The 15,337-nt window shown below is 43.6% G+C and overlaps 1 protein-coding gene across 1 annotated transcript in view; it reads right to left on the bottom strand.

The window, feature by feature from the left end:
* The window catches only part of LOC141076399 (uncharacterized), a 31,621-nt gene extending 17,029 nt beyond the window's left edge, over window positions 1–14,592 (bottom strand). The window contains exons 1-3 of the mRNA XM_073563850.1: window positions 14,587–14,592; window positions 13,974–14,064; window positions 9,413–11,152 (exon numbers count right to left, since the gene is read on the bottom strand). Of these exons, the coding sequence (XP_073419951.1) occupies window positions 9,413–11,152; window positions 13,974–14,064; window positions 14,587–14,592 (1,837 nt within the window). The remainder of the gene's footprint in view (window positions 1–9,412; window positions 11,153–13,973; window positions 14,065–14,586) is intronic.
* Window positions 14,593–15,337: the final 745 nt, after the last annotated feature.

Genomic DNA, 15,337 nt, shown 5'->3' with positions numbered 1-15,337 from the left:
ACACCCGTATATCCCCAGTTTTGGTCACAGACACCTGTGTATGCTGTATACACCCGTATACCCCCAGCTTTGGTCACAGACCCCCCTGTGTACGCTGTATACACCCGTATACCCCCTGCTTCATCATAGACCCCTCTGTGTATGCTGTATACACCCGTATATCCCCAGCTTCGGTAACAGACCCCTGTGTACTCTGTATACACCCATATAACCCCAGCTTTGGTCGCAGACCCCTGTGTATGCTGTATACACCCGTATACCCCCAGCTTCGGTCACAGACCCCTCTGTGTATGCCGTATACACCCGTATACCCCCAGCTTCGGTCACAGACCCCTCTATGTATGCTGTATACACCCGTATACCCCCAGCTTCAGTCACAGACCCCTCTGTGTATGCTGTATACACCCGTATACCCCCAGCTTCGGTCACAGACCCCTCTGTGTATGCTGTATACACCCGTATACCCCCAGCTTTGGTCACAGACCCCTTGTATGCTGTATACACCCGTATACCCCCAGCTTCGGTCACAGACCCTGCATCTCTCACACTGTAGAACTGACGCCGGACACACACGGTAAAACTGCGGTCGTCGGTCTCTCATCTCTCGCACTTATACTGAAAACATAAGATGGAGTCAGACGAACCCTCCTACAAAACGTGAGAACAAAGTCAGTACTACAGGACTGTGTGAGAAAGGGATTTATTCTACAAGAAACGCTGGGGCCACAAATGAGAATAACATAATGTCGCTCATCTTATCTTTCACCATAGATAATGACAGTGAGGGCGACTTCCACTTTGCCGCAATGTGGATTTTAGTGGCCATACATAAGTAGTTTACTAGCTTCTGAAAGCTTTCTGGAAGCCGGGAAGGCCTGGTTCCCAGTAAAAGGGTAGAAGGTTCCAGATCAACCGGTCAACCATACATCTGTGCTATCAGACGCTTCACCTTCTCCCAAAGCCCAGAAACCACCATACAAGACCACCAAATATGTCTCATGTCACCAGATATTCCACAGCCCCTAAAACAGTCTCCCGAGATTTTAGGAAAAATGCTGTGAATTTTTTCCGGTACATAATAGACTCCACAAGGTAAGTCTGGTGACTACCTCTTGATATGGTGTCACAGCTACGATACCATTCATCAAATGACTGTTCAAACCCCAAATCCTCCTCCCACTGTAACATACTGTATACTTCAATTTTTTATCATTTTGTGGAGAATTTATAGCATAGTAGATCAATGAGCAGAGGCGTAGCTAGGGTTTTGGGTCAGGGGGGGAAAACTCAGTGGGCCCCCAACCAGGTAACCTTGATTACAACTCGGTGACGCACAGTAATAGTGGAGGAGAACCTCAGCAGAGGACCGCGCTGTTGCTGAATATAATTTTCTAAATAAAGACCAATATTGATATTACCGCCATATAGTGAGTGGTAGATACCTGTCCTACACAACATACCGTACAAGAGATCACAGCACAGTTACAGATGGTGACTTACAGCTGACGTTCTTTCTGATGGAATCGTTCACTTTTCCATCTGGCCCAGACCAACATGACAACTTCTTCCAGCCAGGACTCGTCTGCAGAGATTACAACAAAGATTCATTTCATGTCTCATATTTTCAGCACTGTCACCAATGGGACTACTCCCTACCTGCACAAACTCCTTACCCTGCTGATACCCCAATGCTGAGCCGCTGCTGCTGTATGTGTCCCTTTAACTGTACCTGCTGTGTGGTTCTCTGTGCCCTCTAAATTCTAAAGCAACTCTTGAAAACAGTGCCCATATTTTGTCCCCTAGAAAGTAATAGCGCCATTTGTGCCCCTTTGACAGTCAGGCTAAGTGCACACGTACCGGAACTCTTGCGGAAATTACCGCGAGAATTCCGGAATTCCATTCCGCGGGAAAATCGCATTTTAAATTCCCGCGGAAAAACTAGCATTTTGCAAGCGTATTTAGCCGCAGCATTAGCACAGCATTGCGGAATCTCATAGGAATGCATGGGATGCTTAGTTTTCACGGCAAAATCGCGCGGTTAAAACCGCCGCGGAAACGTGAAAAAAACGCCACGTGTGAACTCAGCCTCAGAGTTACCTGAGCTCCCTATAACAATAAGTGCCCGCAGAGCAGGGAGATCGATTCTGCCTGATCGGCCGCAGAATGTAACACTATCGGCGTGCTGTGGGCGGGTCCCCTCAGAGCGCTGGTCCCGGGGTGACCTCCCCCCCCCCTGTAGCTCACCACATTGTAGGATTAACTATAAGTCACCTGCATTACTGATACTAATATATCACACTAGTAACACGTCCATGCCACTAACAATCGCTGTACAGAAAAACACTATTCCACAGCTATTTGTCATCAAGCACTAACTGCTGCTGTGGCACTACAAGTGCCAGACTTCACTTCCCAGTAGGAGCAGCAAACACTAGTTAGGCTGTGTGCACACGATGCGGATTCTGCTGCGGATCCGCGGTGGATTTGGTCCTGTGGATCTGCAGCAGTTTCTGCTGCGTTGTACAGTACAGTCTATGAGAAATGAAGAACACAGTGCACACGCTGAGGATTTTCTGCGGATTTAAATCTGCAGCATGTCAATTCTTTGTGCGGAATCCGCAGCGTTTTGTCACCTGCTCCATTATAGGAATCCGCAGGTGTAAAAACGCAGGGGAAATCCGCACAAAATCTGCACTATATCCGCAGGTAAAACGCCGGTCATTTAACCTGCGGATTTACCTGTGGATTTGGCCAAATCCGCACGTAAAAATCCGCAGAGTAATCCACAACGTGTGCACATCCCCTAATCCTCTAGGACTCGCTGTCAGCCTGGTAACGGGTAGGTTAATAATTACACGCCAGCACAAACAGCGAGATAAGGTGATACACTGGTTTAACCCTCCCTCTGCCAGGGAGGATGCGCCGCTCTCTCTGCACAGCTCAATGACTGCAGCCAGCAGTGCGATCTCTAGTTTGCACTTTTCCTGGTTTTCTCTCAGTCCCAAAGTGCAGTAAATTCCCAGGCCAAGACAAAGCATCGCCATATAGCGCATCAGTGACCGCTGCAAAGTGCCTGAAAACTATGTAACACGTAAGGAGAGCATCATGTAATGAATATTACACCCCAATAGCAGTAAGTTGTATGTATATATCCAAAGCAACAGATTAGACACTTCAAATAGCAATTAACATAGATACTCATCAATCCCCATGCTGTGTGCAGTGTCCACTGGTCCTGGAGCAGCACGCTCCTCAGCTGTCAGGCTCCTCTCAGTCAGAAGCAATCAAGTGCAGAGCAGACAGTGAACTCGGCTCACAGGCAGAGGCAGAGCCCCCCGCGGTCAGGCTGCTGCTGGAGCTGATGACTTCTCTGCAGCAGGGAGATTTCAAGGAGAGCGCGCTCAGCCAGGATTGGGTGAGTGACCTCCCCTCTCCTCTGCAGAAGAGCGGTCACATGACTCACTCCCTGCTGCAGCATGTAATTGTATCGGCGCGATCTGCACGCCGATATAGTTACATAGCATAGCTCGGGTGGGCCCCATCAGAGTGCGGGGTCCGGGGCCACCGCCCCCTCTGCCCCCCCGGTAGCTAAGCTACTGCAGTACACAGATCACTAAATGCTCTCCTTTTCTTTGTGACTTCTACGGAATAATCGTTGAATAATAAACCTTTGTAGCGTCTAATAGTGATCTGAGTCGACTTTTTCTGTAATGTTGTAGAAGGGGAGATTTATCCACAAAGTCCAGATATTTCACAATTACCGGTCTTGGTCTACTAGAAGGAGAGGGAGAATTGTGCTGCTGCGGCAGAGGTGGACCCACTCTGGGGGCTCTTTCTACTTTCATACTGTTTTCTATCCCCAACGATCTGGGAAGTTCCTCCATACAAATCTTCATTAAATGAGTAGGGGGGATAGATTCTGGGAGACGTATTATCCTTAGATTGTTTCTCCTCGATCTGTTTTCTAGATTCTGGGAGACGTATTATCCTTAGATTGTTTCTCCTCGATCTGTTTTCTAGATCATTTACTTTTTCAGACAATTGCAGGCTCAATTTTGTTGCTTTCCTCAGCTTTAGTTGTATATTCTGAAGTTCATCCTCTGCTGCACTCAATCTGTGCTCAGCTATATCAAGCCTTTCAGACCGCTGGGTGATGGAAGCCTGCAGCTGCTCAAGAGTTTTTTATGTCTGGTGCCAATATTTTAGCCACCTCTGCAGCCAGAGCTTTATATGGTATATTAAGTCCTGCTGGTAGTTCCCCGTCTTCCTCCCCCGTCTGTATCGTATGCGGTGCTGTGCCCAAGGACTTACTAGATTTCTTTGCTTTTGGAGTGTCGGGCGCCATCTTGTTGCACGCTTCTAGTGGTGTGTGGGGATTTAAACTTTTCCGGGACCCGCTTCTGTTAAGAAATCTCTCCATACGCCGATGGAGATGTCTGGAGAGTCTCACTGACAGGCAATTAGCCAGTCGCAAGGTTGAATAGGTCCCAGGAATCTCACTGAGAGAAGCTGGTTTACGGAGCTCTTGTCACACCGGAAGTTCCTGATATGTGTTTTAGCGCATTTATAAATATTTATATCCATGTTCATTTTAGTTAACATTTAATAAAATTCAGCAAAAATACCTATTTGAATAAAAAGCATAGTGAGCTCTTACTTCACTGCCTGCAGAGCAGGCACCGAGAACTGAGAAAAAGAAAGAGCCGATCGCCATATTAGATGGAAGCTCTGGGATGGAATTCCCCATAGTGCCGAGCTCAAAGAGTAAAATCAACTCAATTCAATAATGTGGGAATTCATTCTGCTCACAACAGCATGAACAGTAAACCAGAGAGGTAATATACCAGGGTCGTGGACAGGAAACCAGAGAGGTAACATACCAGTGTCATGGACAGGAATCCAGAGAGGTGGGATATCAGGATCATGGACAGGAAACAAGAAAGGTAATATACCAGGGTCACGGACAGGAAACCAGTGAGGTAAGATACCAGGGTCATGGACAGCAAACCAGAGAGGTAAGATACCATGTTCATGGACAGAAAACCAGAGGTAATATACCAGGGTCGTGGACAGTAAACCAGAGAGGTAATATACCAGGGTCATAGACAGGAAACCAGAGAGGTAATATACCAGGGTCATAGACAGGAAACCAGAAACGTAATATACCAGGGTCATGGACAAGAAACCAGAGAGGAAATATACCAGGGTCATGGACAGAAAACCAGAGAGGTAATATACCAGGGTAATAGACAGGAAACCAGAAATGTAATATACCAGGGTCATGGACAGAAAACCAGAGAGGTAAGATATCAGGGTCATGGACAGAAAACCAGAAAGGTAATATACCAGGGTCATGGACAGAAAACCAGAAATGTAATATACCAGGGTCATGGACAGAAAACCAGAGAGGTAATATACCAGGGTCATGGACAGAAAACCAGAAAGGTAATATACCAGGGTCATGGACAGGAAACCAGAAATGTAATATACCAGGGTCATGGACAGAAAACCAGAGAGGTAATATACCAGGGTCATGGACAGAAAACCAGAAAGGTAATATACCAGGGTCATGGACAGGAAACCAGAAATGTAATATACCAGGGTCATGGACAGAAAACCAGAGAGGTAATATACCAGGGTCATGGACAGGAAACCAGAAATGTAATATACCAGGGTCATGGACAGAAAACCAGAGAGGTAATATACTAGGGTCATGGACAGGAAACCAGAGAGGTAAGATACCAGGATCATGGACAGAAAACCAGAGAGGTAATATACCAGGGTCATGGACAGAAAACCAGAGAGGTAATATACCAGGGTCATGGAGGGTCATGGACAGGAGCCTAGAAACGTAATATATCAGGGTCATGAACAGAAAACCAGAGAGGTAATATACTAAGGTCATGGACAGGAAACCAGAGAGGTAAGATACCAGGGTCATGGACAGGAAACCAGATAGGTAAGATACCAGGATCATGGACAGGAAACCAGAAATGTAATATACCAGGGTCATGGACAGAAAACCAGAGAGGTAAGATACCAGGCTAAAAGTTATGAGGTCCAGAATAAATGCCTGAATCATTTCTTATGTACTGATGAGTATTTTTGTGGCTATTTAAATGTATAAATATTTTAACCATGTTAATTTTATGTAGATTTTATTTTAATTGTTTAAATGAAAATAATTATAAGCTCAAACTTCACAGCGTGAGGAGCAGGCACAGAGGGCAGTAAATCAGCAGAATGAGCCGAACGCTGCATCACTTCAGAAATTGAGGTGAACGGAGTCCAATATTTTGGGAATCCGTTCTGCTCACTAATAGCAGTATGGGCCGGAGACCAGAAGCACAGTGTACTAGGACACAGAGAGAAACATGGGTTCCAGGACATATGGGCCCCCGATGTCCTGTTAAAAAACTAGAAATCAGGAACATCAAGGAATTTATGGAAAAAAGAAGAAAAGAGAAAATTTTGATGGGTAAGTTTTTCATATTAGGCTCAATATATACCTGGCTTGGTTTTAATAAGGTGGAAATATAATTTTCCCACCAGGTTCAGGAATTGTCAAGGAAGTTATCGATTGTAACAATAACCTTTGAAATTTCGGGATATTACAGACCCGCTTTTTAGTTTGACATATGTTAAATCTACCGATCTCAAAGAACAACTGCCCATAATAATATATGCTATTCACAATACTGGACGTGAAGCACCATGTATCTTATCAATGGTATCTAGTGGAGCAGAAGCTATCCTCCAGGAACACAGACCAATATAGTATATCATTAATCTGCAGATAGCTTATCACTATAGTCGGATGGTAGATATATATCTAGATGGGAAAAGATGACTAGGGGGAAAGGGTGAGGATGGAAGTAAGATGGGGAATTGTGGCCGGGGAGAGAGCACAGTAGGTGCTCATCCGCGCTGATTCTACCGGCAAGAATCTTCTTATGGGAGAGAAAGAAGGGGGTACGAAACTATATTTGATCATATATATTATATTTATACCTAATTTATAACCCAGTTGCTGATTGTCTCTCTTAGGCCAGACACATCCACAATCACAGGGAGTGAGTGTGAGGACAAAATAGTATTGTGACCCGGTCACTGCTTCACATAGAGTCTTCATTGCTAGTGTACAAATCCAGAAGCAGGAGAACGTGGCGAACCCCACAATGTCCACATACCAAAGAGGCACACACAGACAGGACAGATCTATAGAGATGATTACATTACCCAGAGGCGCTCTTTTAAGCAGTTTCGCTTGTAATGCTTCCTCAGAAAGGGGTTTCTACAAGAGAAACGCGGGTAATGTTCAGTTTGCCCCGTTCTGCTGCTTCTGGATTTATGCACCAGCAATGAAGACTCTATGTGAAGCCGTGACCGTGTCATGCCCATAATGCCACACATGCCCTATGGAATCGGCTTTATAACAGTCATTGCTTGTACTATTTTATGAATGTTTCCATGAGCACTGTCACTTTATGAGTCTACAATGTAATATTTATTCATGTGTGGATTGTAAACCCGTTCTATATATTCTTTGTATCTGGGTTTATTGTGAATTGCTATTGACCATTCGGCGGAGACCTTACACCTGAGATATGTAATGATATAGGGTGATAAGCGATATAATTGTTATACTTCTTCCATATGGGCTTTCCACTTACAATTATATATATGTAAAGGATTTTTCTAAACTATACTTTGGGACAGATTAGATACGTTTTATATACATACCTGATGATTTTTCTCTGCATAATCTCTTCTTTTTACATTTTTTATGTGTTTTGTTGAAATACAGATATATTTCATACTGAAATGTTGTTTATGGGAGTAACGTTTGCAGGCCATGTTGTTGATTTCTACTTCTGAATATATGGAGGACCTCATTTGGGCTTTTTATATATATGGTTAGACAAACGAACTACATAGAGCGGCAAAAGGTGTATACATGATAACCTCATACTGCAGGGAAAGACATGTATTTTAGAATACTGAAGAAAGTGATAATACAAAATGACAATATTTAGGAGTATTTCACCAAACTCCATTACAATCCATAAATCCCCATGTCCCTTTTATCTAATGTCATTACTCACATAACTCTTCACATATTGACTACTGTATTGTCCTCATCACAGACACTACTTACTACCATATGACACCATTACTTACTCTCACAATGCCCTGCAGCTACTCCTATTAACCCTTGTGTATGCCAACCATACCTGCTAATGGCTCTGATGTCTATGTCTCCATTCTGGCTAGAGCTCCCATAAGGTCATCTCATTAGCTGCAAAGTTAGTTAGCGAAAGATTTTCCATGATGGCAGCTGAGTCTGACATGGCTGTTCAATATATTTAGTACTGATCATTCTCGTACAATGAGTGTTTTTATTGTAACACTAGCTGAAGAGCCCGGCGCTGCCCGGGCATAGTAACTAACTGTGGTTAGTTATAGCAAATTATAATTATCCTCCATCCCATAGTCCCGTGCCCATATACCCATCATACATATCCACGATCCCATAGGCCCGTGCCCATATATCCATCATACATATCCACGATCCCATAGGTCCGTGCCCATATATCCATCATACATATCCTCCATCCCATAGTCGAGTGCCCATATACCCATCATACATCCTCCATCCCATAGTCCCATGCCCATATACCCATCACACATCCTTCCTCTCATAGTCCCATGCCCATACATATCCTCCATCTCATAGTCCCGTGCCCATATACCCATCATACATATCCTCCATCCCATAGTCCCATGCCCATATACCCACCATACATATCCGCCATCCCATAGTCCCGTGCCCATATTCCCGTCATACATATCCTCCATCCAATAGTCCAGTGCCCATATACCCATCACACATCCTCCATCCTATAGTCAACCATTATGACATTATAATGAGCGTCGGGGCTTGCAACCTATAATGACATCAGCGTCGCCATGGCAACCATTGTGACATCATAATGAGGGGCGGGGCTTGATACGCACACACTTTTTCCCCATTATGTAGATAGGGGCAAAATTGGTGAATTGGAACGCGCAGGGTTAAAATTTCGCCTCACAACATAGCTTAGGACGCTCTCAGGGTCCAGACGTGTGACTGTGCCAAATTTTGTGGCTGTAGCTGCGACGGTGCGGATGCCTATCCTGGACATACATACATACACACATACATACATACACACATTTGAGCTTTTTATATTAGATGGCCAAACATGAGGAATGACAAGGGGTTGTCCTAGAAGTGGTCAACACTTTAAGAAGATACAATTTTGAGTTAAAATATTTCCAACATTTTGAACATGAAAAAAACTCCCCGTATGACTTCCCTGATGTTTATTAAGAGTTAATTTTGGTAGAAAACATTTCCCACATTAAGAACATGAAAAAGGTTTCTCCCCTGTGTGAGTTTTTTGGTGACTAAGAAGAGAAGATTTCTTCACAAAACATTTCCCACATTCTGAACAGTTAAAAGGCTTCTCCCCCATGTGAGTTCTTTGGTGCTTAAACAAATATGATTTACAGTTAAAACATTTCCCACATTCTGAGCAGGAAAAAGGCTTCTCCCCTGTGTGAGTTCTTTGATGATTAACCAAATCTGATTTCCAGTTAAAACATTTCCCACATTCTGAACAGCAAAAAGGCTTCTCCCCTGTGTGAATTCTTTGGTGACTAACCAAATGTGATTTCTTTGTAAAACATTTCCCACATTCTGAACAGGAAAAAGGTTTCTCCCCTGTGTGAGTTATACGGTGCATAATCAAATCTGATTTCCTTGTAAAACATTTCCCACATTCTGAACAGGAAAAAGGCTTCTCACCTGTGTGAGTTCTATGGTGATTAACCAAATGTGATTTCTGGATAAAACATTTCCCACATTCTGAACATGAAAAAGGCTTCTCCCCTGTGTGAGTTCTCTGGTGCTTGACACAAACTGATTTCTTTGTAAAACATTTCCCACATTCTAAACAGCAAAAAGGCTTCTCCCCCGTGTGAGTTCTTTGGTGCTTAACCAAATCTGATTTCTTTGTAAAACATTTCCCACATTCTGAACAGCAAAAAGTCTTGTCCCCTGTGTGAGTTCTATGGTGACTAACCAAATCTGATTTCTGGTTAAAACATTTCCCACATTCTGAACAGGAAAAAGGTTTCTCGCCTGTGTGAGTTTTATGGTGAGTAACAAAATGTGATTTATGTGCAAAACATTTCCCACATTCTGAACAGGAAAAAGGCTTCTCCCCCGTGTGAGTTCTTTGGTGATTAAACAAATCTGATTTCTGGATAAAACATTTCCCACATTCTGAACAGGAAAAAGGCTTCTCCCCTGTGTGAGTTCTTTGGTGCTTAACCAAATCTGATTTCTGGCTAAAACATTTCCAACATTCTGAACAGGAAAAAGGCTTCTCCCCTGTGTGAGTTTTCTGGTGTGTAACAAAATTAGATTTCTTGTTAAAACATTTCCCACATTCTGAACATGAAAAAGACTTCTCCCCTGTGTGAGTTTTCTGGTGTGTAACAAAATTAGATTTCTTGTTAAAACATTTCCCACATTCTGAACATGAAAAAGACTTCTCCCCTGTGTGAGTTTTCTGGTGTGTAACAAAATTAGATTTCTGGTTAAAACATTTCCCACATTCTGAGCATGAAAAAGGTTTCTCCCCTGTGTGAGTTTTTTGGTGACTAAGAAGAGATGATTTCCTCACAAAACATTTCCCACATTCTAAACAGGAAAAAGGTTTCTCCCCTGTGTGAGTTCTATGGTGCTTAACCAAATCTGATTTCTTTGTACATTTCCCACATTGAGAACAGGAAAATCTATTGTCTGTTATGTGTATTTTTTCATGTTTAAGAAAAGTCTTTTCAAGAAAACTATTTCCATATTCTGAATCTGAAAATGGCTCCTTTCCTTTAGAAGCAATTAATTTTTTAATGCCTATATTGTGACTTTGATTTTCCTTAGTAGTTGGTAATGAACCAAAAGATGGGACCTGTTTCATAGGATCAGATGACAGATCTTTGCTATGAAGGGATGATGGTATATCTGGAGTAATAGCATTCACTTCAGTTGTATCCTGTGTGATCTCAAGATCATCAGATTTAAAAATTGAAGATGTCAGCGTTCCTAAAAATAAAACCAGTTAATAATTTTGAATAAAATATCTTCAAATTTTATACTTTTGAACATTTCTACTTAAGCTGTCCATAAAAGATACAAGCTTTTTAAAACCATTGAATTATTCACCAAGACAATGAGAGTTCACAGTCTAATCGAAAGCCTCATAGCATGAACCAGTGCATCATGGTGTTCAATGGTTTGTTCATTCTGCCTCCCAAACATGGAATAAAAAGCCAACAAACAATGTTATATAGGTGAAAATTATACCAATAAAACTTCTACTCATCTCACGGAAACACAAGACACCACTAAGGTCCATCATCTGTCAGAAGAAAACCAGAAGGTTTCCACAATATTTGTGGCTCAAAAGCTCTTGAAAAGCAACATGGCTTCCATAAACCAATCCAGCAATATCCGCTCTCCCAAAGTCAAATATCCACTCTCTTCTGAGCCTTGTAGTGCGCCCAAACCATATTTCGCATCCATATATTGGGCATTACTATAGTGAGAAGAACCCACTTAATTTACGGTGTGTGTTTCCTGGAGCACAATCTGGGCATTATGTGCTGGGTAATAAAATGGCAAATGTGCAATTTTCATGTTGCAACATCCAGTGCGAGCTAATTTCCGTAAAGTGTCACTACTCCCATAGGATAATTCACTGAGGGTTATAATTTCCATAATGGAGTCACTTTATGGGGATTTCTACTGCTTTAGTTTCCTGTAATTGTGTTATATTAGGGCATCTGCAGATGGTGTGTCCCCTCTCCACTGGAATCTGCTCCTGTGATGTTTGATTCCATCACCAAGCAGCGCCTTATTTATTGTGCAGGCGTTGCTGGTAATAGAAGAGACGTCGAAACCAGAAGCTCTGGGTGGCGCTGGCTCTGTCCAGCCACTAAGATTAGGGTGCCTGAGACCAGTAGTTTGATCCAGCCTGGCAGTATGGGTTTATGTGCTGTCCAGCAATCTGGTAGCAATCTGCTACCTGCTTAAGCCAATTAGAAAGCACCAAACCCTCCTAAAGCTTGAAGCCTATTCCCGGAATCTGCTAGATACAGCCTTGTTCTCCTCTGGTTCAGTCCTCTGTGCTCAGCTGGTGTATTTGTCCTGGTGTAATCCCAGCCCGCTTACTGACTACACTTGTGTCTTCTGATTTTGTACTTTCTCTGCCCTCCTGGTTATGACCAACTACCTGACTATTCTTCTTACCATCTCACTCCACAGAATAGCGGGTAACACCATGGCCCAAGCCTTGGGGTCTCTGTGTAAGTCCAGATCCATGTAGAGGGGTTAAAGGATGATGAGCAAGGCAATCACTGGGATCTGGAAAATAGAGTAGATAGAGCCAAGCCTTCTCATGGTGGCCATCTTTTGATCTGCCAGGTGACCACTAACAGTGCTCCCAGTACATCGTGTCTGCAAACTATTCCATCAAGATCTGTGTATGAATAGCTAAATGGCGCTCCTTCCTTTCTTAACTCTACCATGTGCCCAGACAGTAGTGTACAACCATATATAGGGGATTGTTGGACTCAAGAGACATTGGGAAATAATTTGTAAGGTCCATTTGTTTCCTATGATTCTGGTGAAAACTCTCTGGGTAATTAGAGTATGGGGCTCGGTGGCTCTTGGCAATCTAAACTATCGTAAGGGCCAATATTTTCTGTCAAATGAGTTTCAAGAAGAAATATTAGATATTCATAGAGAACTTTTTATAATAGTGCAGAGCTGATGTGTCTTAAATTTAGATCTCAGGCATTTGGCAGAGGTAATGGAGACCTTATTTTAAAGGCTACCAGGTAGTTGCAGACTCACATAAGTGAGGCAGGCCGATCCCACCATCATCAGACTACCATACAAAATGAACCTGTACAAAAAGAACTAGAATAAAAAAACATGTTACCGTATTTTTTGGATAATAAGACGCTCAGGATTATAAGACGCTCCCCAAATTTTGAGGAGAAAAATAGGAATTTTTTTTTAACAACACGGTGGTGCTTCTTATAATCCATGCGTCTTATTGCTGTGGTGAAGCGGGGTCCCAGGGTCGCTGCTGGAGGAGGCAGGAGTGGGGTGATGCTGCAGACCGCAGGGTGGGATGAGGGGGTGTCCGATGTGCAGTGCACCGCTGCGAGTGTTTGGATCTGCTAGGGTGCCTGGCACTGCTGCCCGGGGTGTCCGCTGCTGCCCAAGGTGGCCGCCTCCGCTGCTGCTGCCGCAGCTCGGGGTGTCCACCGCTGCTGCTGCTGCCTGAAGTGTCCGCTGCTGCGGGGGGGACTCTGCCAACTTTTCGTGATAGGTCAGAGCCCCTCGCATGTCCGTGGTTTCCTCCTGTGCGGTGGACTCAGTGAACATGGCTGCTCGGGGCGGCGCATACGCAGATGGAGATCTCGGTATCAAGATCTCAGGATATGAGATTTCAGCCCTGAAATTAGATCTCAGGATTCTAGGAAGCCAACAGCATCATTACACTCCACTTTCTCTTACAGGCCCAGTATAATATTTTTCATCAAGTGATTTTCTAACTAGCCAGCACATTCTACGTACGCTGTCATTTGGCTTTATAGTTTACAGATCTGGGCAGGTAACGGTCAGCGTCTCCTAATCCCAGGGAGTAGGTGGATCTGCCAGGTTGTAAGTTCTATAGAAAAGGGCTTTCAATGCCCAAAGTCATTTGAACAGTTTTGGGTGGAGGAGAATGTTGTGGTCTAGAGGCAAAATGGTGATCATGGTAATACGGCCGGACTACACCACCGATAAAGCAGCCACAGCCGGTGACTGAGAGGAATCTGTGACTTCTCTGCATTCAGTGGTTACTACTCACCTGGGTAGTCATATGTAGGAATCTCCTCTTTACACCACTCATCATCCCTCACATATGTCTCTGTAGTATTAATATGGGTCAGATCTTCACCCTGAAACAAATATTGTAAAAGTCACAGACAGATGGAGAAGTCCCATCTATGATCAGCTTTAATCCTGCCATCTCCACCGCTCTCATTACACAAGTATAAAACATATAATACTGGTGGATAAAACAAGACTGAGCACAAGACCTTCACAGCCGTCTACACATCATAGGGGAGATCTCCTGACACCTTCTCTCCATCTACCTGATGATCCTGAGGAGCACTGGGATCTTCTTGGTTACAGTCCTGTGGAAGAAGAGGACGGGGACATCTCTCTGGTGTTGTCCTCTTACTGGATAGATCTGGAGGAAACACATACAGGGACTGAATTCATTCTCTACATACAGATAATTATAGGCCGTGTGTATTTAGTCCTGTCTATTACCTGGAGATGTGAGGGGCTGGGGAACCTCCATTATGACGTTCTTGTATAGATCTCTTTGTCCTTCTAAATACTCCCACTCCTCCATGGAGAAATAGACAGCGACATCTTGACACCTTATAGGAACCTGACACATACAATCATACCGTCATCCCCAGATCCCTTCATAGTGTTACTGTATAATGTCCAAGCATTCCCAGCAGTGTCACCTCTCCAGTCAGCAGCTCAATCATCTTGTAGATGAGTTCTAGGATCTTCTGCTCATTGATGTCCTCATGGCTCAGGGGGTGAGGTGGAGGCCCCGTGATTGGGCTCAGGGGTCTTCCCCATCCCTCAGACACAGGGTCCTGACAGCGATCACTAGAGGTCTTCACCACTGTGTAATCCTGGTTATGGAGAGACACATTAATAAATCTCACTACAGACATTTCCAGAGTCCTCACCTCTCCAGTTCTGTCCATCTGTTATTCCCATAGATAAGAATGATGTAATGTGACATCATCAGAATCTCTCACCTTTCCAGTGAGACGCAAGAGGATCTCTAGGGTGAGGTGTAATATCCTCTCCGCCATCTTGTCTCTGTCCATATCCATCCTTGATGGGTAAAACAGGAAATGTCTCTTTTGTAGAAGATCTTCACTGAGAGGATCCGATATTGTAGAGACCTGAATGAGAAGATGATGAGCCGATGTAACATCATAAGAATCCTGTGTAATAATACAATTACTGGGGATAATAAGGGAAACATATGAGGAGATTTATTATCTTACAGGGTTTAGTTTTCTTCCCTGACATCTACTAATAAAACCTATATATTTAGGCCACAGACAACAAGCAGTTTCCTCCTCGGAGTTGGCAGCAGAACACGTTCCTCATAGACTCATCTTCCATAATGCT

The sequence above is a fragment of the Dendrobates tinctorius genome, unplaced genomic scaffold (genome assembly GCF_039654945.1).
Source record: "Dendrobates tinctorius isolate UK_male_01 unplaced genomic scaffold, ASM3965494v1 ptg000404l, whole genome shotgun sequence".
Taxonomy (NCBI): domain Eukaryota; kingdom Metazoa; phylum Chordata; class Amphibia; order Anura; family Dendrobatidae; genus Dendrobates; species Dendrobates tinctorius.
The sequence above is the reverse complement of the archived record's forward strand: the minus strand, read 5'-3'. Positions and strand labels throughout refer to the sequence as shown.